Source organism: Schistocerca piceifrons, chromosome 1, assembly GCF_021461385.2.
Source record: "Schistocerca piceifrons isolate TAMUIC-IGC-003096 chromosome 1, iqSchPice1.1, whole genome shotgun sequence".
NCBI classification, from domain to species: domain Eukaryota; kingdom Metazoa; phylum Arthropoda; class Insecta; order Orthoptera; family Acrididae; genus Schistocerca; species Schistocerca piceifrons.
Window position 1 is genome coordinate 1,142,844,075 of NC_060138.1, and position 27,113 is coordinate 1,142,871,187.

At 41.9% G+C, this 27,113-nt stretch overlaps 1 protein-coding gene across 2 annotated transcripts in view; it reads left to right on the plus strand.

Annotated features, from left to right (window-relative positions):
- LOC124780881 (short-chain dehydrogenase/reductase family 9C member 7-like) overlaps positions 1-27,113 on the plus strand; it is a 172,440-nt gene that overhangs the window by 81,904 nt on the left and 63,423 nt on the right. For both annotated transcript variants that reach the window (XM_047253812.1, XM_047253813.1), the window contains exons 5-6: positions 11,224-11,356; positions 15,646-15,757. In XM_047253812.1, coding sequence (XP_047109768.1) covers positions 11,224-11,356; positions 15,646-15,757 — 245 coding nt within the window. The remainder of the gene's footprint in view (positions 1-11,223; positions 11,357-15,645; positions 15,758-27,113) is intronic.

The window sequence follows — 27,113 nt, forward strand, 5'->3', positions numbered from 1 at the left end:
ATCACTGAAGAAATCTGAAGAGGAATACGTCGCGGCCTCCGGTCTTGAAGACTGCTGGTATCTTTTGGTCACGCTCTTCATATCCACGTAACTTGGAAATATGAAGTTTATGATATTACACATAGCTGTTATTTTCTCAGCAACTGTGGTATATATTTCAGGATAAAATTCAGGCATCAGCTGCACAATTAGCAAATTTATTTCACTTTACCGGTCTCAACAAATTCATCTGTCAGCTCTAGAAGCCTACAAAATTTGAGATATTATAAATCATTAGAAATTGCCCATATATGAATGTAAAGCAAAAGAAGATTACTAAAAAACTTACTTAATATTGGTTTAGAAAATGTTAATATCTTTCACAAAACCATAATGCCTCGACATGTAGAAAAATGTGTATATTGTATGTGATACTTACAACACAGATTGACGACTTATTTGTTTAAAGAGCATGACATCACTGTGTCCTTTGCCACCAATGTCTCCAAGCTACTCTTTACACATAATGAGAAGCCCACAACAGACAAATTTCTCGAATATGGGGTACATAAAATTCAGTGTAATATGTATCCGAGTTTTTGTATTGGAGAGACAGGGAAGGAACTTAAAGACCCTCTTTCGTGAAGACTTCCTCAACAAAGACACTGAAAATTCAAATAATTCGACTTTCTCAGAACCTCTCAAAACCGAGAAACATACTCTTCCTACTCCATCTTTGCTTAATATGTAAATTTTGCATGTAATTGACAAGGGCTACGAAATAAACCTCTTAGAAGAGCTAGAAATATTTGAAGATTCCTACCTAAATTCGGAAGATTTGTAGAGCGCTCAGCTTGCTTGGAAAAATAAAAACCATTTTTATTGTGTAACATTTCTTATTAAATAGTGAAAATCAGTCCATTTCTTTTGGTATTAATGGCGGTAATGACTTACGTGGTACAATGCGCCATGTTTTTCGTATTTATTGTATATGAAACTACCTTTATAAACAATACTTCTAATTTCTATACGCTTGTATGCATGGTTCTTGCAACTAGCACAACAACTTGACTATGTATATAAATGTGGTTTATTTACTATAAGTTATCAATCCCCCCCATGAACCATGGACCTTGCCGTTGGTGGGGAGGCTTGCGTGCCTCAGCGATACAGATAGCCGTACCGTAGCTGCAACCACAATGGAGGGGTATCTGTTGAGAAGCCAGACAAACGTGTGGTTCCTGAAGAGGGGCAGCAGCCTTTTCAGTAGTTGCAGGGGCAACAGTCTGGATGATTGACTGATCGAGCCTTGTAACACTAACCAAAACGGCCTTGCTGTGCTGGTACTGCGAACGGCTGAAACCAAGGGGAAACTACAGCCGTAATTTTTCCCGAGGGCATGCAGCTTTACTGTATGGTTAATGATGATGGCGTCCTCTTGGGTAAAATATTCCGGAGGTAAAATAGTCCCCCATTCGGATCTCCGGGCGGGGACTACTCAAGAGGACGTCGTTATCAGGAGAAAGAAAACTGGCGTTCTACGGACCGGAGCGCGGAATATCAGATCCCTTAATCGGGCAGGTAGGTCAGAAAATTTAAAAAGGGAAATGGATAGGTTAAAGTTAGATATAGTGGGAATTAGTGAAGTTCGGTGGCAGGAGGAGCAAGACTTCTGGTCAGGCGAATACAGGGTTATAAGTACAAAGTCAAATAGGGGTAATGCAGGAGTAGGTTTAATAATGAATAGGAAAATAGGAATGCGGGTAAGCTACTACCAACAGCATAATGAACGCATTATTGTGGCCAAGATAGACACGAAGCCCACCCCTATTACAGTAGTACAAGTTTATATGCCAACTAGCTCTGCAGATGACGAAGAAATTGAAGAAATGCATGACGAAATAAAAGAAATTATTCAGATAGTGAAGGGAGCCGAAAATTTAATAGTCATGGGTGACTGGAATTCAGTAGTAAGAAAAGGGAGAGAAGGAAACGTAGTAGGTGAATATGGATTTGGGCTAAGAAATGAAAGAGGAAGCCGCCTGGTAGAATTTTGCACAGAGCACAACTTAATCATACCTAACACTTGGTTCAAGAATCATAAAAGAAGGTTGTATACATGGAAGAAGCCTGGAGATACTGACAGATTTCAGATAGATTATATAATGGTAAGACAGAGATTTAGGAACCAGGTTTTAAATTGTAAGACTTTCCAGGGGCAGATGTGTACTCTGCCCACAATCTATTGGTTATGAACTGTAGATTAAAACTGAAGAAACTGCAAAAAGGTGGGAATTTAATGAGATGGGACCTGGATAAACTGAATAAACCAGAGGTTGTACAGAGTTTCAGGGAGAGCGTAAGGGAACAAATGGCAGGAACGGGGGAAAGACATACAGTAGAAGAAGAATGGGTAGCTTTGAGGGATGAAGTAGTGAAGGCAGCAGAGGATCAAGTAGGTAAAAAGACGAGGGCTAGTGGAAATCCTTGGGTAACAGAAGAAATATTGAATTTAATTGATGAAAGGAGAAAATATAAAAATGCAGTAAATGAAGCAGTCAAAAAGGAATACAAACGTCTCAACAATGAGATCGACAGGAAGTGCAAAATGGCTAAGCAGGGATGGCTAGAGGATAAATGTAAGGATGTAGAGGCCTATCTCACTAGGGGTAAGATAGACACTGCCTACAGGAAAATTAAAGGGACCTTTGGAGAAAAGAGAACCTGTTGTATGAATATTAAGAGCTCAGATGGAAACCCAGTTCTAAGCAAAGAAGGGAAAGCAGAAAGGTGGAAGCAGTATATAGAGGGTGTATACAAGGGCGATGTACTTGAGGACAATATTATGGAAAGGGAAGAGGATGAAGATGAAGATGAAATGGGAGATATGATACTGCGTGAAGAGTTTGACAGAGCACTGAAAGACCTAAGTCGAAGCAAGGCCCCGGGAGTAGACAACATTCCATTACAACTACTGACGGCCTTGGGAGAGCCAGTCCTGACAAAACTCTACCATCTGGTGAGCAAGATGTATGAGACCGGCGAAATACCCTCAGACCTCAAGAAGAATATAATAATTCCAATCCCAAAGAAAGCAGGTGTTGACAGATGTGAAAATTACCGAACTATCAGTTTAATAAGTCACGGCTGAAAAATACTAACACGAATTCTTTACAGACGAATGGAAAAACTAGTAGAAGCCGAACTCGGGGAAGATCAGTTTGGATTCCGTAGAAATACTGGAACACGTGAGGCAATACTGACCTTACGACTTATCTTAGAAGAAAGATTAAGGAAAGGCAAACATACGTTTCTAGCATTTGTAGGCTTAGAGAAAGCTTTTGACAATGTTCACTGGTATACCCTCTTTCAAATTCTAAAGGTGCCAGGGGTAAAATACAGGGAGCGAAAGGCTATTTACAATTTGTACAGAAACCAGACGGCAGTTATAAGAGTCGAGGGACATGAAAGGGAAGCAGTTGTTGGGAAGGGAGTAAGACAGGGTTGTAGCCTCTCCCCGATGTTATTCAATCTGTATACTGAGCAAGCAGTGAAGGAAACAAAAGAAAAGTTCGGAGTAGGTATTAAAACCCATGGAGAAGAAATAAAAACTTTGAGATTCGCCGATGACATTGTAACTTTGTCAGAGACAGCAAAGGACTTGGAAGAGCAGTTGAATGGTTTGGATAGCGTCTTAAAAGGAGGATATAAGATGAACATCAACAAAAGCAAAACGAGGATAATGGAATGAAGTCGAATTAAGTCGGGTGATGCTGAGGGTATTAGATTAGGAAATGAGACACATAAAATAGTAAAGGAGTTTTGCTATTTGGGGAGCAAAATAACTGATGATGGTCGAAGTAGAGAGGATATAAAATGTAGACTAGCAATGGGAAGGAAAGCGTTTCTGAAGAAGAGAAATTTGTTAACATCGAGTATAGATTTAAGTGTCAGAAAGTCGTTTCTGAAAGTATTTGTATGGAGTGTAGCCATGTATGGAAGTGAAACATGGACCATAAATAGTTTGGACAAGAAGAGAATAGAAGCTTTCGAAATGTGGTGCTACAGAAGAATGCTGAAGATTAGATGGGTAGATCACATAACTAATGAGGTGGTGTTGAATGGGATTGGGGAGAAGAGAAGTTTGTGGCACAACTTGACTATAAGAAGGGATCGGTTGGTAGGACATGTTCTGAGGCATCAAGGGATCACCAATTCAGTATTGGAGGGCAGCGTAGAGGGTAAAAATCGTAGAGGGAGACCAAGAGATGAATACACCAAGCAGATTCAGAAGGATATAGGTCGCAGTAGGTACTGGGAGATGAAGAAGCTTGCATAGGATAGAGTAGCATGGAGAGCTGCATCAAACCAGTCTCAGGACTGAAGACCACCCCAACAACGACAAGAACAAGTTATCAATCTGTGTTTATAATTATGACATACAAAATTTACATTTTTCGACATGTCGTGGCACTACAAAAGTCATGGGATACTTCCTAATGTCGTGTCGGACCTCCTTTTGCCCAGCGTAGTGCAGTAACATCACAAACGAAGAAGATACACATGGAAGGCCCCTGGAGACCTGAGGAGACAACAGATTGATTACATTCTAGTGAAAGCACGTTTTAGGAACCACATAAAAGAATGCAGGAGCTATCCATCTGCAGACATAGGCAGTGATCATAACCTGGTCCTGATGAAAAGTTCACTGAGATTCAAACGTTTGAAGAAGAAGCCAGTAGAACTTAAATGGGAACTAGAAAAACTGAAAACTGAGGGACTGGCAAAGCACTATGCTCATGAAACAGACAACCTAGCTAAAGTTTTTCAACATGGTGGAGTAAATGAAGACTGGGATCAAGTTAAATCTGGTATATACAAAGCAGCAGAAAAGACAGTTGGAAGAACTGAACCCAAAAACAAGAGGAAATGGATTACAGAAGATATTATTGAGCTTATAGAAAACAGGAGATTATACAAAAATGCAACTGATGAACAAGGAAAAGCTGAATAAAGAAGAATTTAGTTGACAGGGAGGCTAGGAAAGCAAAAGAAAATTTTCTTGAAGAAATGTGCACGGAAGTGGAAGAAAATATGCAAAACGGAAGAACTGATTAAGCCTACAGAACAGCAAATCATTTTTTAACAAACGTAAAACAGCACTCGCAGGCACAATGGAAAATAAAGAGAGGAAAATGCTGTTTGGTGAAGACATGGAGAAGAGATGGAAAGAATACATAGAGGAGTTGTATGCCAGAACACCTCTTTTGGAAGAAGTAATAGGAAGAGAAGGGCAAGCAGACGAAGATGACAAGGGAGATGACATTATGCAAGAAGAATTTGACAGAGCTCTAAAAGAACTACGAGAAACAAAGCAATGGGTATTGATGACATCCCTGCAGAACTAATAAAGAATGCCGGTGACAGCATGAAAATGATGCTGCTTAATCTTATTAGGTCCATCTATAACACAGGAGAGATACCAACAGAAGTCCAGAAATGAGTCATTATTCCTATACCAAAGAAGGCAGCAGCTACAAAATGTGAACAGTACCGAACTCTAAGCCTAATATCATATGCATCAAAAAATTCTCATAAAAACAGTTCTGAAGAGAAGGTGGAGGATATGCTAAGTGACGATTAGTTTGGTTTCAGAACCCCTTCTGAATGAACTGTGAGAGGCGATTCTCGCACTGAGACTCGTTATCGAAAAGCAATTACAGAAAAATAAACCAACTTACATTGCCTTTGTAGACATGAAAGAGTCATTTTATAACGTTATCTGGCAAGAGATGTTCAGAGTGCTGAGGAAAAGTGGAGCGGAATAAAGTACAAAGACATCCGTGTGATACTCAGTTTCTATAAGAATGAGGTGGCAGTGATTAGGAACTGTCACCAGGAACAAGAAGCAAATATCAGAAAAGGGGTAAGACAAGGATGTGCTCTCTCTCTCCTCTTATATTCAACGCTTACATCCAGGGAGCTATAGACCAAGTTCGAGAAACTACTGAGGTGGGAATCAAAATTAACGGGCAGAAGACAGACATGCTAAGTTATGCAGTTGATTTTGCTGTAGTCACGAAGACAAAACAAGATCTAGAGGAAGTCCTCAGAACAATGGAAAAAATTCTGTGCAGTCAGTATGGAATGAGAATGAACAAGAAAAAGACTGAAGTGATGTTACGCAGTACAGGAGCAGAATCTGAACCTCTGAGAATGAGAATTGGAAGAGAGGAGCTGGAAGTGATAGAGGAATTTACTCACCTGGGAAGCAAAATCACAAGGGATGGTAGAAGCCGGAAAGAAATTGCGAGCAGAATAGAAAAGGCCAAAATTGCATTTAATCGGAGAAGGAACTTACTCAACAGCAACAACATCAGTCTGAAAATAAGGAAACGTATCATGAAAGGTTTCGTTTGGAGTGTGGCCTTATACGGATGTGAAATTGGACAATTGGAAGAAAAGAGAGAGGACAGCTAGAGGCCCTGGAGATGTGGTGCTATAGAAGGATGATGAAGATCAGCTGGAGAGACAAAATAACAAACGAAGAGGTGCTTAGAAGAGTACAGGAAACCATATCTCTGTGAAGGCGCATCCAAACAAGAAGAGAAAAACTTCTAGTGCACGTCCTATGACACAACAACATCATTGGAACAATAGCAGAAGGAGCTATTGAGGGAAGGAACCGGCGGGGGCGACCAAGGATATCATACATGCAACAGATCATGAATGACATAGGACGTAACACATACGTGGAAATGAAGAGGAAGGCAGGCAGAAGAGAGGAATGGCGCTCTGCTGCAAACCAACCTCAGGGTTGAACACTAAAAAAAATAAGTGCAGTAACTCGACGTGGCAGGGACTTCTAGGTCAAAAATCAAATTCACATATGCTTCGATACATTTATTTAATAAGCTTACAGTAGGAAGTAACGGCTCTAAAGGAAACAAAGAATAAACATCCAACTCTTAAAATCAGTTATACTTCCAAGGAATAAACACTTCGCTTCACTGGTTGGTCTCTTGTTCACACAGACTGAACTAGTCGCTGCGAGTTACCTGCACAAACGTTGAGTCATGCTGCCTCTATAGTCGTCCATAATTGTTCCCGGTGCAAGATTTTGTGCACGAACTGATCTTTCGATTATGTCCCATAGATATTCGAAGGGATTTATGTCGGGCGATCTAGGTGGCCAAATCATTCGTTTCGAATTCTCCAGAATGTTCTAATGGCGGATGATTTTGGCCCGGCGACAAAGCGCATTGTCATCCATGAAAATTAAGTCCATGAATAGTTGCAAGTAGTCTCCAAGTAGCGACAACTGAGGTTGCCACAAATGTAGTGAGCTCTCACAGTTCATTCAGAACCAGAAATTTTGAGGCAATGATTGACACCTTTTGGGTGTGATGTAAGTTTGAAGTGAACGCTATAGACGTAGTAAAAGTGCACTTGTTGTGTACCGCAGCTTTTCTGTTGTGTGCTGCAGCTGGTAACTGTTTGTACAGTGAATGAATGGAGTGAACAAGGCAAATCACAAATTGCGAACATAACCATTTCCAGTCACTGATCGGTTCAACTGCACCAGAGGACCCAGTTATTCCAAATAAACGCAGTCCTTACCAACAGAAATCGGGATTCACCTCACCTGGCCACGGCCTTACAGTCGCCTAGATTCCAACCGATACGATCACGAGCCCAGGACAGGCGCTGCAGGAGATGTCGTGTTTCTAGGAACGGCACTCGCGTCTCTCGTCTGCTGACATAACGCATTAACGCCAGATTTCTCCGCATTGTCATAACAGATAAGTTCGTCGTACGTTCCACATTGATTTCTGCTGTTATTTCACGCAGTGTTGCAAACGCCGCTGCTCTCCGCCGCTGAGTGAAGGTCGTCGACCACTAAGTTGTCGGTGGTGAGAGGTAATGCCTGAATTTTGATAATCTGGGCTCGCTCGTGACACAGTGGAGCTCGGAATTTTGCATTCCCTAACGATTTCTGAAATGGAATGTCCCATGCGTGTAGCTCCAATTACCATTTCGCGTTGAAAGTCTGTTAACTCCAGTCTTTCGGCCATAATCACGTCAGAAGCCCTTCCATATCAATCACATGAATGCAAATGACAGCTCAGCCAATGCACTGGCCTTTTATGCCTTGCGCACGTGATACTATCGCCATGTGTATATACTGATCAGCCAGAATATTATGATCACCTGCCTAATAGCCGGTATGTCCACCTTCGGCACGGATAACAGCGGCGAGGCGTCGTGGCATGGAAGCAATGATACTTTGGTAGGTCGCTTGAGGAAGTTCATACCACATCTGCACACACACAAGTCACCTAATTCCAGTAAATTCCGGGGAGGGAAGGCGGGAGGTGAAGATCTCTGACGCCACGTTCAATCACATCCCAGATGAGTTCGATCGGGTTCGCATCTGGCGAGTGGGGGGTCAGATCATCAGTTGGAACTAGCCTACACTGCCATCGGAAAGTGTGATCGTCATGAAGGTGTGTACATGAATCGCAACCAGTGTACGACACTCCTTGGCCCGTCACGGTGCCTTGCACGAGCTCCTCTGGTCCCATGCATGCCGACATTAATGTTCCCCACAGCATAATGGAGCCGCCGCCAGCTTGTCTCTATCCTGCAGTACAGCTGTCAAGACGCTACTCCCCTGGAAGACGACGGATTTGCGCCCTACCCACCGGCATGATGACGAAGATACCGGAATTCATAGGACCATGCAACGATCTGCCACTGCGCCAACGTCCAGTGCGGAAGGTCACGTGCCAGTTTCAGTCATAGTTGTCGATGTCGTGGTGTTAACATTGACACATGCCTTGGCCGTCGGCTGTGGAGGCCAATCATCAGGTGTGTTCAGTGCACTGTGTGTTCAGACACACTTGTGCTCTGCCCAGCATTAAAGTCTGACCTTAGTTCCTCCACAATTCGCCACCTGTCCATTTTTACCAGTCTGCCTAGCCTACGACGTCCGACGTCTGTTATGAGACGTGACCACCCAAAGCCACGATGTCTGGAAGTGGTTTCACCATGGCTTCGCCACGTGTTGAAGACACTCACAATAGCACTCCTCGAACACCCGACAAGTCGCGCCGTTTCAGAAATGCTCGGGCAGAGCCTCCAAACCATCACAATCTGCCCTCGGTGAAACTCAGATACGTGGTGCGCCTTCCCCATTCTACACACGGACTGCACGCTCATTGATACTACACGCACCATACGCGTGTCTGATCAGCAGTCATTTCTCGTCAGGTGATGCTGCTATCGCCTGGACGGGTTTATATCGATAGTAGGTCGGTAGTCATAATGTTCTGGCTGATAAGTCTATGTGCATATGGCTATCGCGTGATTTTCGGACACCTCATTGTATGCTTCTGTGAAGAATATGACATCTGGTAAACCAACATTAAGGTTTCTGTAATACAATTCTTACACTTTACATATATACTACTGGTCATTAAAATTGCTACACCAAAAAGAAATGCAGATGGACAAATATATTATACTAGAAGTGACATGTGATTACATTTTCACGCAATTTGGGCGCATAGATCCTGAGAAATCAGTACCCAGAACAACCACCTCTGGCCGTAATAACGTCCTTGATACGCCTGGGCATTGAGCCAAACAGAGCTTGGATGGCGTGTACAGGTACAGCTGCCCATGCAGCTTCAACACGATGCCACACTTCATCAAGAGTAGTGACTGGCGTATTGTGACGAGCCAGTTGCTCGGCCACCATTGACCAGACGTTTTCAATTGGTGAGAGATCTGGAGAATATGCTGGACAGGGCAGCAATCGAACATTTACTGTATGCAGAAAGGCCAGTACAGGACTTGCAACATGCGGCCGTGCATTATACTGCTTAAATGTAGGGTTTCGCTGGGATCGAATGAATGGTAGAGCCACGGGTCGTGACACATCTGAAATGTAACGTCCACTGTTCAAAGTGCCGTCAATGCGAACAAGAGGTGACCGAAACGTGTAACCAATGGCACCCCATACCATCACGCCTGGTGATACGCCAGCATGGCGATGACGAATACACGCTTCCAATGTGCGTTCACCGCGATGTCGCCAAACACGGACGTGACCATCATGATGCTGTAAACAGAACCTGGATTCATCCGAAAAAATGACGTTCTGCCATTCGTGCACCAGGGTTCGTCGTTGAGTACACCATCGCAGGCGCTCCTGTCTGTGATACTGCGTCAACGGTAACCGCAACCATGGTCTCCGAGCTGATACTCCATGATGCTGCAAACGTCGTCGAACTGTTCGTGCAGATGGTTGTTGTCTTGCAAACGTCCCAATCTATTGACTCAAGGATCGAGACGTGGCTGCACGATCCGTTACAGCCATGCGGATAAGATGCCTGTCATCTCGACTGCTAGTGATACAAGGCCGTTGGCATCCAGCACGGCGTTCCGTATTACCCTCCTGAACCCACCGATTCCATATTCTGCTAACAGTCATTGGATCTCGACCAACGTTAGCAGCAATGTCGCGATACGATAAACCGCAACCGCGATAGCTTCAACACGATACCACAGTTCATCAAGAGTAGTGACTGGCGTATTGTGACGAGCCAGTTGTTCGGCCACCATTGACCAGACGTTTGCAATTGGTGAGAGATCTGGAGAATGTGCTGGCCACGGCAGCAGTCGAACAATTTCTGTATGCACAAAGGCCCGTACAGGACCTGCAACATGCGGTCGTGCGGACCTCTATCAATGTCGGAAACGTGATGGTACACATTTCTCCCCCTTACACGAGGCATCACAACAACGTTTCACGAGGCAACGACGGTCAACTGCTGTTTGTGTATGAGAAATCGGTTGGAAACTTTCCTCATGTCAGTACGTTGTAGGTGTCGCCACCGGCGCCAACCTTGTGTGAATGCTCTGAAAAGCTAATCATTTGCATATCACAGCTTCTTCTTCCTGTCGGTTAAATTTCGCATCTGTAGCACGTCATGTTCGTGGTGTAGCAATTTTAATGGTCAGTAGTGTATGTGTGGTCAAGTTCTAACGGTTTACAGCATCCAAAATTTTGAAGGCTTCTGAGGCTGACACTATAATCTGTTGAAAACGCTAAAGCAAAATAAATATCCAAATTATGTAAATGATGATTGAAATTAATTCTGAAACTTGAAGTGTCTATGTCTTTTTGTATCGGTTTATAGCTTCTGTGCATTTGTCGTCAATTTGTTCATTCCACAGGCAGGACAGCAATGCCGATACTGTCCCCGTACTGCGTGTCCAAGAGTGCCGTCATCTCGTACTGCGACGCTCTGCGTGTCGAGATGAAGAAGTGGGGCGTCTCTGTCTGCACGGTGGAGCCGTCCAGCTACATGTAAGCTCGACTGCTGAGGGATCAGCAGGAAAAGTACACCAGGCATCTGGTGTATGATCTAATGCATAACTTCATGTATGCCCTTAGACACTTCCTTGTTAACAATAATTGAGCTTCTTTGCTAACAATAATTACACTTCACGAGACTGCTACGGTCGCAAGTTCGAATCCTGCCTCGGGCATGGATGTGTGTGATGTCCTTAAGTAGTTATAAGTTCTAGGGGACTGATGACCTCAGATGTTAAGTCCCATAGTGCTCAGAGCCATTTTAACCATTTGAACCATTACACTTCACGTAATATCGACTTTTATTTACGTGTATTTATTAATATGTCATTTCTTCATAATTACATCGACAGTAATTCGTCATCACATATGAGAGTTCACATTTGACATTCACACAAGAGTCTCTTAGGAAAGGACATACTCATTAGAAGGTCGGTCGAGAGACACAGCCAATGTACAGCTCTTTGTGACATAACAGTGTAGGACTACTATAAATGTACTGCAAAATTTGCATTTTGCACTCTAGAAATATTCTGTGAGTGCCCCTTTGGTCACACAATACACCCTACACAGTACACCCTATCTAGCAACATCCTGTCACTGGTCAACATAGTAGCACTGATACATTCTCTGAGCTGTTCCACTTTTCTTGGCAGTGGTGGTACGTAAACACGGTCCTTAATGGTTCAAATGGCTCTGAGCACTATGGGACTTAACATCTGAGGTTTGGAAGCGTGACAGCTACAGAATACAGACAATATTAAACGGTATTAATAAACGGTCCACCCGGTCACCCAAACCAGTTGTAGACTGCCTAATTAGTGTCTTTCAGGGGCAACAAAAATTTGATTTCCAGTGCGCTACTTCATCTCATTATAGACCGAATCGAAAAATTTAAAATACTATCATAATCGACTCGTTAAGAGATGTGATCTTACCTTAATGGTTTAAAGCAATGCGTCAAGTACTGAAGTTAGAAACTGTGTACATTTTTTGAGACAGCGTGATTCAAGGCACATAGATTACCCGAAGTATATTTATTCGTCATTTGAGAGCACTTAGTGACTTCCAACTAACTTTACACATAATTTCAAAACTGTTTGGAACTATTTCTCTCTGACAGGCCCCATAAAGTAATAAAAGCGAAAAAGGTTATTGCTTACTACATTTCTCTGTTCAAGCAGTAAAAGATCAGCATCACCCATGACTTTTCATTTATCATTTCCTTACTAATAACCACATTCACAACACATTTTGCGGACATTATCCACACGTACCACTGAATGTAGGCTACCTGTTAAGTTATATCACTGTATGACGCTTAGTTCAGGATATATGGTGTTTGTTAGCACATCTGAACATATAAGCAAATACGTAATCAGTGCCGTTTGTTGCAGTGTAAAATGTTAATTACATCCGGAGATATTGTAACCTAAAGTTGACGCTTGAAACCTCCGACGTTCAGTTGCGTGTTGTAACAAACACGGGCCATGGTCGGCGAGCAGCATCTGCAGGGACATGTTTACGATGACGACCGTAGTTACGAGTGTGGCTGTAGTGCACTGTTGTGGTTTGGTCTAGCTGTCGCAGTGTCCGCATGTAGCGCTTGCTGCTATTGTTATTCTGCATTCGTCTCCGCACGCAGACCAACTGTAGTACACCGTGTTACCAGACGTCTGTGATAGTGTAGTGTTGTAGGAATTGTGACCGTGGTGTATTCGAACTCTGAAAAGGCGGAGATGATACTCATATATGGCGAGTGTCGACGAAGTGCAGCTGAAGCCTGCAGGGTGTATGCAGAACGGTACCCGGACAGAGAGCATCCAACGTGCCGCACATTGCAAAACATCTACCGCCAACTGTATGCAACACGTATGGTCGTAGCACGCAAACGGGTCCGTAACAGGCCCGTCACAGGAGAAGCGGGTGCAGTTGGTGTGTTAGCTGCTGTTGCCATGAACCCACACATGAGTACACGGGACATTGCGAGAGCCGGTGGACTGAGTCAAAGTAGTGTCATGCGCATACTGCATCGCCACCGCTTTCACCCGTTTCATGTGTCGCTACATCAGCAATTACGTGGTGATGACTTTAATCATCGAGTGCAATTCTGTCAATGGGCATTAACAGAGAATGCGTTGCAGTTCTACCTGTTTACCGATAAAGCGGGTTTCACAAACGACGGGGCAGTAAATCTACGGAACATGCATTACTGGTCCGTGGACAATCCTCGCTGGCTCAGACAGGTAGAGCGGCAGCGACCGTGGACTGTAAATGTATGGTGCGGAATCATTGGCGACCACCTCATTGGTCCTCACGTCATCGCAGGGGCCCAAACAGCTGCAACATACATCGCGTTTCTACAGAATGATCTGCCAACGTTGCTCGAAAATGTCCCACTGGAAACGCGTCGACGTATGTGGTATCAGCATGATGGTGCACCTGCACATTCCGCAATTAACACTAGGCTGACCCTTGACAGGACGTTCGACCGGCGTTTCATAGGACGTGGAGGACGCATAAATTGGCCAGCCCGTTCTCCTGATCTTACACCTCTGGACTTCTTTCTGTGGGGTACGTTAAAGGAGAATGTGTACCGTGATGTGCCTACAACCCCAGAGGATGTGAAACAACGTATTGTGGCAGCCTGCGGCGACATTACACCAGATGTACTGCGGCGTGTACGACATTCATTACGCCAGAGATTGCAATTGTGTGCAGCAAATGATGGCCACCGCATTGAACATCTATTGGCCTGACATGTCGGGACACACTCTATTCCACTCCGTAATTGAAAACGGAAACCACGTGTGTACGTGTACCTCACCCCTCATGGTGCGTCAGTGAAAAAGACCAATAAAAAGGTGTTAGCATGTGGACGTAATGTGCTGCTCCAGTCTCTTCTGTACCTAACGTCCATCACCGTTCCCTTTGGATCCCTACGTAATTCGGTGCTCTCCGATACACACGATCGAACAGCGGAGGAGTGGTACTCAAGCGTCAACTTTAGGTTACAATATCTCCGGATGTAACTAACATTTTACAGTGCAACAAACGGCACTGATGTACGTATTTGTTTATATGTTCAGATGTGCTAACAAAACTAACGTGGTTCCGTTTAAAAAACGTAGGTTTGTGTTAAAAAACATACTTCAGTGCATTTTTGTATGGTTTGTATTAAACAATTACACTAGCCCCTCTCCTCACGTTCGGTCTGTGGAATCGATTCGTCAGTATTTAATGTGGTTTACGAAATATATCCAGCGGTAATGTTAGGTGACTCACCCTGTATATATACAGGGCTATTACAAATGATTGAAGCGATTTCATAAACTCACTGTAGCTCCATTCATTGACATATGGTCACGACACACTACAGATACGTAGAAAAACTCATAAAGTTTTGTTCGGCTGAAGCCGCACTTCAGTTTTCTGCCGCCAGAGCGCTCGAGAGCGCAGTGAGACAAAACGGCGACAGGAGCCGAGAAATCGTATGTCGTGCTTGAAATGCACTCACATCAGTCAGTTATAACAGTGCAACGACACTTCAGGGCGAAGTTCAACAAAGATCCACCAACTGCTAACTCCATTCGGCGATGGTATGCGCAGTTTAAAGCTTCTGGATGCCTCTGTAAGGGGAAATCAACGGGTCGGCCTGCAGTGAGCGAAGAAACGGTTGAACGCGTGCGGGCAAGTTTCACGCATAGTGATGTGAAAGATTCAGTGTTTAAACCTCCTCTACCAAGAAACGTGCAAGAACTGCGAGCTCGCATCAACAATGCTTTCGAACTCATTGATGGGGACATGCTGCGCCGAGTGTGGGAGGAACTTGATTATCGGCTTGATGTCTGCCGAATCACTAAAGGGGCACATATCGAACATTTGTGAATGCCTAAAAAAACTTTTTGAGTTTTTGTATGTGTGTGCAAAGCATTGTGAAAATATCTCAAATAATAAAGTTATTGTAGAGCTGTGAAATCGCTTCAATCATTTGTAATAACCCTGTATGTGAACACACATATATATATATATATATATATATGTGTGTGTGTGTGTGTGTGTGTGTGTGTGTGTGTGTGTGTGTGTGTGTGCACGCGCAACAGTACATCAACTGCTTTGCCCTCCCATGATACTCAGCGGATTTTTCGTTTTCATGTGAGGGATTATTGTCTTCTAATACTGATGTTTAAACGAATGCTTTTACGACATATCCAAGAACTAATAAATAATCCTCAGGCAGTGAATAACCGTGATAATCTCCTTAAAATACTGTACTTTTTCAGGTCTGGTCTGAACAATCCCGACCATTTCAAGGCAACAGTTTCGAAGAATTTTCAGACGTGCCCACTAAGTGTGAGGGAGGCTTACGGACTTGATTACGAAGATAAGTGCACGGTGAGTCACATGCAAAATTTGACTCCGAACTTCTGTTCCTTAGACGAATATTTATTTAGAAACTTCTAGCTTGTTTAGTGCAAAAGTACTGTACATTTAGTCTACTTCTACTATAAAACTAAATACTCTCTTTTGACATGTGACGTCATTTATAGAATAAATAGTCAGCAGGCAATTATTATTATTTTTTTTATGCAACTTATGGCAAAACTGCGCAAAAATATGATACACGTACAACGGAAAAATAAGATATGAAACCTACTTCCGAAAATATTAACAAACTAGTATAAAATTACAGCAAGTGAACACTCAGAGCCGTTACCAAAATCACAGTTCCATCAGAGTTCTGCGAAGAAAGAACTTAATCATACCACAGCCTTTGGAGAGCCCTATATCAAGTCGTTTCTATCTCCTTGAAATTATTGGTCAGTCAAGAATAATATGCTCTACTTTTTGCTCTATAACGCCAGAATCACATTTAGGTCTGTATACAGACCCCATTTATATATATATAAAAAAATGCTCGGCAACTTGCATTCGCACTTTTGACGCGATTGAGGCGGTTCCAAATTTTTCTCGAGAAAACAGTAGTACAAAGCGGAAAAAACCAAACAAATTTGCTCTGCATGAGGATCAATCTTGCGAACATTGCATTTAGCAGTCCAGTACACTATCACACTTGGACCTCTACGGACGAGTTGCAACCTCATTTTACGCCTCTTCTCAGTCTTTGTAACATTCAAAAACCATTTTCAAAACTTTTTTATAGATATATTTCTACAACGTGGTAACACAAACCATTTGTAACCCAGTCTCCGAAACGTAAATTCCAAGACAAAATACCACTGTGCATGAGCTTTACGGCAGTAAGAGCAGCGCACTAGGTAATGACGTCACAGACATCACGTGGCTCATATGGAACTTTTTGTGGGTTTTCAAAATATTTGAATTTCATTGCCGGTTTTTTTAATGTTGAAATTCTTGAAGAAAAAACCGTGTTATGAGCTTAAAATGGCATTATTAGTCATTTAAGCTGATTTCCAGAAAACAGGCAAATGTCGTGTTTTACGGCAAACGGGTTAGAGAATGGGAGCTTTACAGAGAGATTACGCTTCGTTACTACTGCCTGATACAAACACATGTCCCTTATAATTGCAAATATTAAAGCCTCGCAGCTAAAATTGGAAAGAATATCACTTTGAAATAATAAGAGTACAGATCAATATTAATTCGATTATTCTTTTGGCACGTCACACATTTTCTAACAAGGCCTAGGCTACCCCACTCTTGCACCGACAGTCAAGTTCATTTTTTTTTTTCATTCATGTTGAAGTAACCATTGCTGCACTGCGTTCCTGAATTAATTTTTCAGTTATCACTGCTCACAGGAGACATATTGTATCTGTTCCGGTAGCGGAAATTACTAACCAATTTACAATTTTTACAAACAGTTCTGCGTGCCTTTCGCGAAGAAACCGAAATGCTACTTTTACCCTAAGAACCTACGTAATACTTTGAACTCGTAACCAACTCTTCAGGAAATTCTGCAGTCTATGCACGACAACGGTTGCACGGGCAAAAACACGCTCGTGCTCATTAGCACCTAGGCATTGTTGACGCTAGATAGCAACACAATGCGCCCACCAGAGAAAAGCAGGCGCAGCTGCGAAAGTTCCAGAAGCCGGAGATGCTTAAGGAGTACGATATGCTATGTCATAACACCAAAGACTGCAGCACTCTTTACACTATCATAAGGAGCAGTTGCCAATATTGTTTCGAGCACGCTACACAAGTTCTTTCTGGAAAGCCCTTACACAATCATCCATACAGTACCGATCTCTCTCCATGCGACGGTCCTGGTAATTGATCTCCTTCGGACGAAGAGGTGTTCGCCTGGGTACAACCACTAGTGGCTAGGATACCTGGCTCTCACCCAGGAGGTCTGGATTCGATTCCCCGTACCGGAAATTGTCCCATAGGCAACGGCAAACATTTTTCCGTGAAGGTATCGACAGGCGTGTCTCACAGTGGGATAAATGTATTAACATTTCACCAAACTTTTAGTAACAAATCAGTCACAGTTGCAGGACAAATGTTTGGCGAATAGTTTCGAACCATCAAACAGTTTGATTCTGACTTGCTAAGGACGCTGATGTTGATTGCGACAGTCATCTGCAAATAATTTATAAAACATGTATTGCCATTTTGATGTTTGTCATTATGATCAGGAACTGACAGCGCAGCCTCATTAGGCTAGGCGTGAGAATGAGCTAGTAAGTTCTAAAATAGTCACCAAACATATGTGCTGCAACTTTGACGGATTTGTTAATAAACGCTTCAAGAAATATTAAAAATATAGATTGACTCTTACATAAGAGATGACAGCAAAAGGCCACTTTTTACAACGCTATTTATTTATTTACATAGCGTAGTTATTGGTTTCGAACATTACAGTTCATCTTCAGAGGCTAGTTCACGTTAAGATACATTTTCCATTAGCTTTCATGTTTTGTTTTCCCAAATGATGAAATTTCCTCGGTGTGGTGGTGCCCCACAACCAAAACAAGATGTGAGACAATGTATTTTTAACTGTAACTGTGTCTCGTAACTTGTTTTGGTTGTGGGGCACTACCACCCAGAGGAAATTACATCATTTGGGAAAACAAAACATGAAACCTAATGTAAAATGTATCTTAACGTGAACTAGCGTCTGAAGATGAACTGTAATGTTCGAAACCTGTAATGGAACTATTTAAATCCTTGTATATAAAATTCTGGTGTCACAGTGTTAGTTGCCATACTCCTCCGTACGGCTCGATCGATTCTGATGAAATTTTACATGTATATTCGATAGGTCTGAGAATCGGTCGTAATCTATTTTTCATACCCCTAAGTGATAAGGGTGCTCCACTACAAAACTTTTTTTCTTATTTTTTGGGCAGAACTTTTTATTTTTATTTTTTTATGATGTGCCATTAAAAAATACACACAACCCTATATTTTCACCCTTCTACCACCAACCCCTATTTTTAACAGTGATTTTAGTAATTTAATAATTTTCAGCCCCTGTAGATTACTGATCAATTATCACTTGATCAGTTATTCCCGCCAGGTGGCTACCGGTGATAGTCTTTCACTATTCGATAGATAGGTAATTGAAGAAAACGTACCAAAAGCAACGACTAGAATATTCCTCCTTGAATCGACGTAACTAGATCGAGAAGTTTACTAGGTAGCACGCGTCTTTCGCCAAACCGGCATTTAGGCCTAGCGCACACGCAGAGACTTTTATCGTACGGAAATATGTCGTACGATCAAATTCTTTTAGTGGAACAAAGAAGTTCCTATGCTCTCCTTTGTTCCTCTAAAAGAATTTAATCGTACAATATTTTTACGTACGATAAAAATCGATGCGTGTGCGCTTGGACTTATTCATAATGCTGGCGAACACGTTTCGACACGAAATTGCAACTGTGTTTCTATGCTCATGGACGAGCCGTGTATTGGCAGCAGTTGTTAAACCCGCGCGATCTATCGTAGAAACGCTAGAACTAATAGTGGCCGATACTGCCGGACTTCCCCCTAAGCCTTTTCTCACTCCCTACACAGTTTTCGGCCATTATTATTGTTTGTGTCACGAGCTCCCGGAAACAACGGCTATTGTGTTACACGTAAACATTGTGTTACATGTATACATTATTCTTATAGACTAGAGATAATTTATATGACTAAACAACGTTTGCCGGGTCGGCTATAACTTATAAAGATTTTCAGAGGCGGAACGAAGTTTGCCGGGTATAGCTAGTAAATAAATAGTATTGTAAAAAGTGACAGATTGCTGTCATCTTTTATGTAAGAGTCAACGTGCTCAGAATGCCAGTTTTCGACAAAAAAGCAGTATTAAAAAAGTTGCTGGTTCTATGTCAACAAGATGTTGAATCTGAAAAAATGTATTAACAGCTATGACGATTACTTTTGATATACTAAACAGTTTACTTACTTTTTCCTCATCTGTCTCGTTTTCATTTGACATCCCTTTTACGTCATTCGACTCTAAACTGCAGTCCGGCTTCGACGCCAGTTGTATATGACTCGTCGTTCCTTGTATTTTGTCTCTGCTACGTTCAGAAATCAAAGAGTACTTTCTATTCAACACTGTCGTAAACAGTCTCTGAAACTACAGTTATTGCTATAAAGATTTCTATTCTGTTGGCTCGCTTAACATTGCAGTTACGAATGCCATTAAAAATTTCTTGTGACAGTGAATGTGATTAAAATATATAAAATGTTAAAACGTACATATTTGCTCCATCCCACTCCTACACAGTCACTCTCAAGTGCACAAAACCGAAAATCGTTAACATAATCTTTGTCCTTAGACACACCAGTAAAATATGGAGCCTGATAGTCTGATGAGAGATAGGTCATAGGAGGGCGAGAGGGTGGGATGATTGGATAGTCGAGGGGTGGGGCGAATATCAACAAAGAAGAGGGAGAGAAATGTATCGAGCGTTGTCTTTCTTTAGCTCATTTTTGAAAATAACTCGTGCTGCATCGAGTGCTTCTACGTTTCTTCGGAGCACTAGCTGATCTTCCTTGAGGTCGGCTTTTACTAGTTTTTCCGTTCTTCGGTACATATATGGTTTGGCATAATTCGCAGCAGTCAGCATTTGGCACCTTTGGAGTTGGAGTATTACATTCTTCTATAAGCTCGAGGATATTTTGCGTGTTTTAACCGTCAGGCGGAATAACATTGTTGTTGTTGTTGTGGTCTTCAGTCCTGAGACTGGTTTGATGTAGCTCTCCATGCTACTCTATCCTGTGCAAGCTTCTTCATCTCCCAGTACCTACTGCAACCTACATCCTTCTGAATCTGCTTAGTGTATTCATCTCTTGGTCTCCCTCTATGATTTTTACCCTTCACGCTGCCCTCCAATACTAAATTGGTGATCCCTTGATGCCTCAGAACATGTCCTACCAACCGATCCCTTCTTATAGTCAAGTTGTGCCACAAACTTCTCTTCTCCCCAATCCTATTCAATACTTCCTCATTAGTTACGTGATCTACCCATCTAAGCTTCAGCATTCTTCTGTAGCACCACATTTCGAAAGCTTCTATTCTCTTCTTGTCCAAACTATTTATCGTCCATGTTTCACTTCCATACATGGCTACACTCCATACAAATACTTTCAGAAATGACTTCCTGACACTTAAATCTATACTCGATGTTAACAAATTTCTCTTCTTCAGAAACGCTTTCCTTGCCATTACCAGTCTACAATTTATATCCTCTCTACTTCGACCATCATCAGTTATTTTGCTCCGCAAATAGCAAAACTCCTTTACTACTTTAAGTGTCTCATTTCCTAATCTAATTCCCTCACCATCACCCGATTTAATTCGACTACATTCCATTATCCTCGTTTTGCTTTTGTTGATGTTCATCTTATATCCTCCTTTCAAGACGCTATCTATTCCATTCAACTGCTCTTCCAAGTCCTTTGCTGTCTCTGACAGAATTACAATGTCATCGGCGAACCTCAAAGTTTTTATTTCTTCTCCATGGATTTTAATACCTACTCCGAATTTTTCTTTTGTTTCCTTCACTGCTTGCTCAATATACAGATTGAATAACATCGGGGAGAGGCTACAACCCTGTCTTACTCCCTTCCCAACAACTGCTTCCCTTTCATGTCCCTCGACTCTTATAACTGCCATCTTGTTTCTGTACAAATTGTAAATAGCCTTTCGCTCCCTGTATTTTACCCCTGCCACCTTTAGAATTTGAAAGAGAGTATTCCAGTCAACATTGTCAAAAACTTTCTCTAAATCTACAAATGCTACAAACGTAGGTTTGCCTTTCCTTAATCTTTCTTCTAAGATAAGTCGTAAGGTCAGTATTGCCTCACGTGTTCCAGTATTTCTACGGAATCCGAACTGATCTTCCCCGAGTTCGGCTTCTACTAGATTTTCCATTCGTCTGTAAGGAATTCGTGTTAGTATTTTGCAGCTGTGGCTTATTAAACTGATTGTTCGGTAATTTTCACATCTGTCAACACCTGCTTTCTTTGGGATTGGAATTATTATATTCTTCTTGAAGTCTGAGGGTATTTCACCTGTTTCATACATCTTGCTCACCAGATGGTAGAGTTTTGTCAGGACTGGCTCCCCCAAGGCCGTCAGTAGTTCCAATGGAATGTTGTCTACTCCCGGGGCCTTGCTTCGACTTAGGTCTTTCAGTGCTCTGTCAAACTCTTCACGCAGTATCGTATCTCCCATTTCATCTTCATCTACATCCTCTTCCATTTCCATAATATTGTCCTCAAGTACATCGCCCTTGTATACACCCTCTATATACTGCTTCCACCTTTCTGCTTTCCCTTCTTTGCTTAGAACTGGGTTTCCGTCTGAGCTCTTGATATTCATACAAGAGGTTCTTTTTTCTCCAAAGGTCCCTTTATATTTCCTGTAGGAAGTGTCTATCTTACCCCTAGTGAGATAAGCCTCTACATCCTTACATTTGTCCTCTAGCCATCCCTGCTTAGCCATTTTGCACTTCCTGTCGATCTCATTTTCGAGACGTTTGTATTCCTTTTTGCCTTCTTCATTTACTGCATTTTTATATTTTCTCCTTTCATCAATTACATTCAATATTTCTTCTGTTACCCAAGGATTTCTACTAGCCCTCGTCTTTTTACCTACTTGATCCTCTGCTGCTTTCACTACTTCATACCTCAAAGCTACCCATTCTTCTTCTACTGTATTTCTTTCCCCAATTCCTGTCAATTGTTCCGTTATGCTGTCCCTGGAATAACATTATCATGGCTATATCTCCCAAGGATCTCAATAATCATGAGGGAATTTCGTCTACTCCAGATGCCTTGTTTCGGCCTAGTTGTTACAGTGCTCTGTCAAGTTATTTTCGCAGTATCATATTGATTTGCTTTCCTCCGTATAGCCCTTCTATATATAATTTTCAGCATTCGGCTGGACTACTGGCTCCTCAACGAAGCTTTTGATACTCACACAAAAGTTTCTCTAATTTTCCTATAAGCAGCGTCGATATTTCTCATAATCACACATGCTCGTACAACTTTGCATTCCTCCTCTTCTACTCATTCCTGTTTCGTCAAAGTGATCTTCTAGCACACTCATTAGTTTGTTGCCTCATTAATTTCTGTATTTTTATTTCTCCTTTCACCAGTTAAACTTAGTAAATCCTCTGTTATCAAACAATTTTGACTGGGCTTTGTCTTTTTGCTGCCTTCATTACACCATCCCTCGAAGCTATTAGTTCGTCTTCCACTGTATTCGGTTCCATGGTTTCACTCATACGCTCCCTAATGCTCCATTTCAAACATTCAGCGCTCTAATTCTTGAAATTTATCCAGGTCCCATCTCTTTAATTTACTACCTTTCTACCAATTCTTCGGTTTTAATCCGCAGTTCATACCCAATAAATTATGGTTTGAGTTTGCACATGCCCCTGAAAATATTTTGGTGTTAAGTCTGTTTTCAAAATCTCTATCTTGCCATTATATAATTTCTGAAACCTAGCAGGGCTTCCAGATCTCTTACATGTTTACAGTCTTCTTTCATGATTATTAAACCAAAAGTTAACAGTGATTAACTAATGCTCTGTGCTTAATCCTACCAGGTGGCTTCCCCTTTCATTCCTGTCTTCCAATCCATGTTCTCCCACTATTTTTCCTTCTCTTCTTTTTCCTGTTACCGATTGCCAGTATTTACATCCACATATATATTGCACACACCGCTGTGAAGCGCTTGGAGGAGCGTACGTCCTATTGAATTAGGGGTTTTTCCAGTTTCATTCACGTGCGGAGCGTGGGAAGAATGAATGTTTAAACGCCTCTGTGAGTGCTATAATTAATCTAATCTCGTCCTCACGATTACTACAGGGTTGTAGTGTACACCTAGAATCTTTACTTAAAGCCAGTTTTTGAAACTTTGTAAGCAGGCTTTCTCGGGATAGTTTACCTCTACCTTCAAAAGACTGCCACTTCAATTTGGTCAGTACCTCTTTGACACTCTCCTTTGTGCTGCCATTCTCTGTACACGTTCAATATCCCTAGTAAGTCTTGTTTGGAACGCGTCCCACATACTTGAGCAATATTCTGGGATGTGTCGCACGAGTGATTTGTAAGCAATTTCCTTTGTAGACCCACTGCATTTCTCTAGGATTCTGTTAACGACCCGATCTCTGCCGCATGCTTTACGTACGACCGAAGTTTTCTCGTTTTATGAAGTGCACAATTTCACGTTTCTGAACTTTTAAGGCAAGTTGCCGATCATTGCACCATTTTGAAATCTTAACGTATCTCACTAAATACCTGTGCAGTCTCTCTCAGACAATACCTCATTAAACAGTAGATAACTGCAACGTCTGCGAGAAGCCTGAGGGTACTGGGGTTGTCAGCACGGTCATTATCATACAATAAGAACAGCAAGCGGCAAAACACACTTCCCTGGGACACACCTAAAGTTACTTCTTCATCTGACTATGAATCTCCGTCCAAGATAACATGCTATATCCCCTCCACCAATAAATCCTTAATCCAGTCACAAAGCTTTCTTGGTACCCCAGATGATAGTACTTTTAATAATATGTGCAGATGAGGCATCGGGTGAAATACGTTTTGCAAATCAATAAATAATGCGTATACCTGACTGCCTTGACCCATGGCTTGAGTATGTCATGTGAGAAAAATGTGAGTGACGTTTCACGTGATCAATGGTTTCGGGATCCATGATGGTTGTCATGGATGAGGTCTTTCTCTTCGTGATATCTCATTTCGTTTGAGCGCATAATATATCCTATGAGTACTACCCTTCTTGTGACTGGGCACAGTCTTTCGTTAGGCGGATCTACGATAGATTATATGCAAATGAGGGGCTAACTCAGCTGCAAATTCAATATAGAGCTTTGTTCAGTTTTAACGACTTCAGCTGTTTCTCAACGCTACTGACACTAATATCTATTTGACTTTTTTTTTCAGTGGAACGAGAATCAAATTGCGGGAATAATCCTGGGTTTTCCTTGTAGATGAACATTTGAAAACAGAGTTACGTGTTTATGCTTTTGCTTTGCTAGTCTCAGTTTCACTTCCTGTCTCATCTTCGTGTGCCTTTAAATACGATCCGAATTTCTTCGGGTTTTGTAAAAGACCTTTCGACAATCATTCAAATGACAGAGCAGAATAATCAGTTGTCCTTTTCTTTCAAGTTTTATTAGGCAAGTCTAGATCCCAGCTAGCCATTATCAATGCTCTATTTCATGGTATCAATGCATGTCCTAACACATCAGTCCCCTGTTGTTCGGGCTTCTGTCACAGCGTTCAAGACAATATTCTGCTACGGTGGTCACTGAACTTTTCACGCGTTGCTGCCTTGAAAACGAAAGGCATTTCTTTGAGCTTCTCTCTATCTATAGCTCTATGTTTTATGTTACTTCTATTACGCAGCAGTCTCTGATTCTTTAGAAGTTTCTTAACAATGACTGTATATTCATAAAAGTCCCTCACACCGTGAACTGTTGTACTGGGTACCTGTCTGTCCAGAGCATGGTGAACTAGTCTTTTAAACTTTAGCCATAATCCCTCTCCAAGCTCCTGCTTCAAGCACGTCACACATAATTACGTTGTCATCTCCCTCTACTATCTGAATAATTTCTTATTTTTGTCACACTTTTTTCCATATTTTAATCATCTGCGCCTCTAGCAGGTACACACGGTGTAATGGGTGTAAGTGCAGATATTTTTATATTTGGTACCTTAATATATGTTATCTGTGTCGAATAGCCTTCCTACAAGCATGTCACAAACTTTACGACCTCACTTTTTTCTGCATGGCCTAACTGCACCACTAAGTGGACTAATCCTGTCAGTATAGACTAATCGATTGCGTCCGCTCTCCATACTTCAACACTTGACCTGTTGCCCAGGGGAAAATAAGCATTAATGTCTTAGTCTTACCACATTTACTTGGGGATGCTAATCAACCTCAAAAAATACGAGTCGTAACAGCTACTAGGGCTATCTGGAAAGTAAGGTCCAGTCGGTCGAGCGCGAAATGAAAGCCATAGTGAATAATCCGACGAAAATTTGCACAGATATGTCGGACAGTGTCTCTAGTATACCCTTCAACCGCGTCCTGCCACTCGTTTCACTTCTGAGCACACGTAAAGATGAATAGAAAATAGAGTTCCCAACCAAATATGGGTGTCTGCCGTAAGATTCCATGCAGCCCACATAACGTAATTGTCATGCATTCCCTTCTTCATAACAATTCCCGGCAGCACACAGCAGGATCAATGAAGACGCTCCTACAGCGTTTTCGATGGGAAGTGCTTCATCATCTACCATAAAGCGCACACTTGGCTCCCTCTGATCTTCATATCTGCTCACATGAACTGCTGGCTATGAAGACAACGTTTTGGCATAGACAACGAGCCGCAGACCAGCGAAGAGAGTTGGCGTAAAGCACAGGCGTTTGCCTTCTATGATGAGGTTATTGGAAAGTTGGTACAACGCTACGACAAATCTCTAAGTCGGAGAGACGACTATGTACAGAAATAGCTGGAAGGTGTTGCTAACTGTTGCTAGTAAAACATTTCTGATTTTCACAATGGTTTCCATTTTGCGACCGATCAAACATTACTTCCCGAACAGAACTTGTATAGTTATCAGCCTGCAGTTGAAGTAAAGACTGATGTAATGTTATTCAGAACGCCTTTCCCAGTCACCAACAGAAATATCTGCAGTTATACCTGTTACAACGTGTACAAATTTTGCACTACTGTGGAGGTATTGGCTTTGTGATTATCTTGGCTATGATAGTGCACTTATCCTACTGTTCATGTTATCTCACCCACTTTCCTATTTTATTATTCATTATTAGACCTACTCCTGCATTACCCCTATTTGGTTTTCTGTTGATAATCCCGTACTATTGTAACTAGCATTTCTGTTCTTCCTGCCATCGTACTTCACTAATTTCCGCTATATCCTGCTTAAACCCAAAATTTCTCGTTTTATATTCCTTAGTTTACCTACCCAATCAAGGAATCTAACATTCCAAATCCCTACAAGTAAATACTCTATTAATTTTTCCTGACGACAACATTGTCCTGATTAGTCCCCACCTGGATATCCAAATGACGGACTATTTTTTTTCTGGAGTGTTTTACCCAATGACACCCCATTATCTATAACCACGTGGGCAGCAGCATGTTTTATCTGGAAACTGAGTATAATGACTATAGTTTCCGTTTGCTTTGAACCATTCTGCCTACCAACACAGCAAGGCTGTATTCTTTAATGTCACAAGTCGACATTA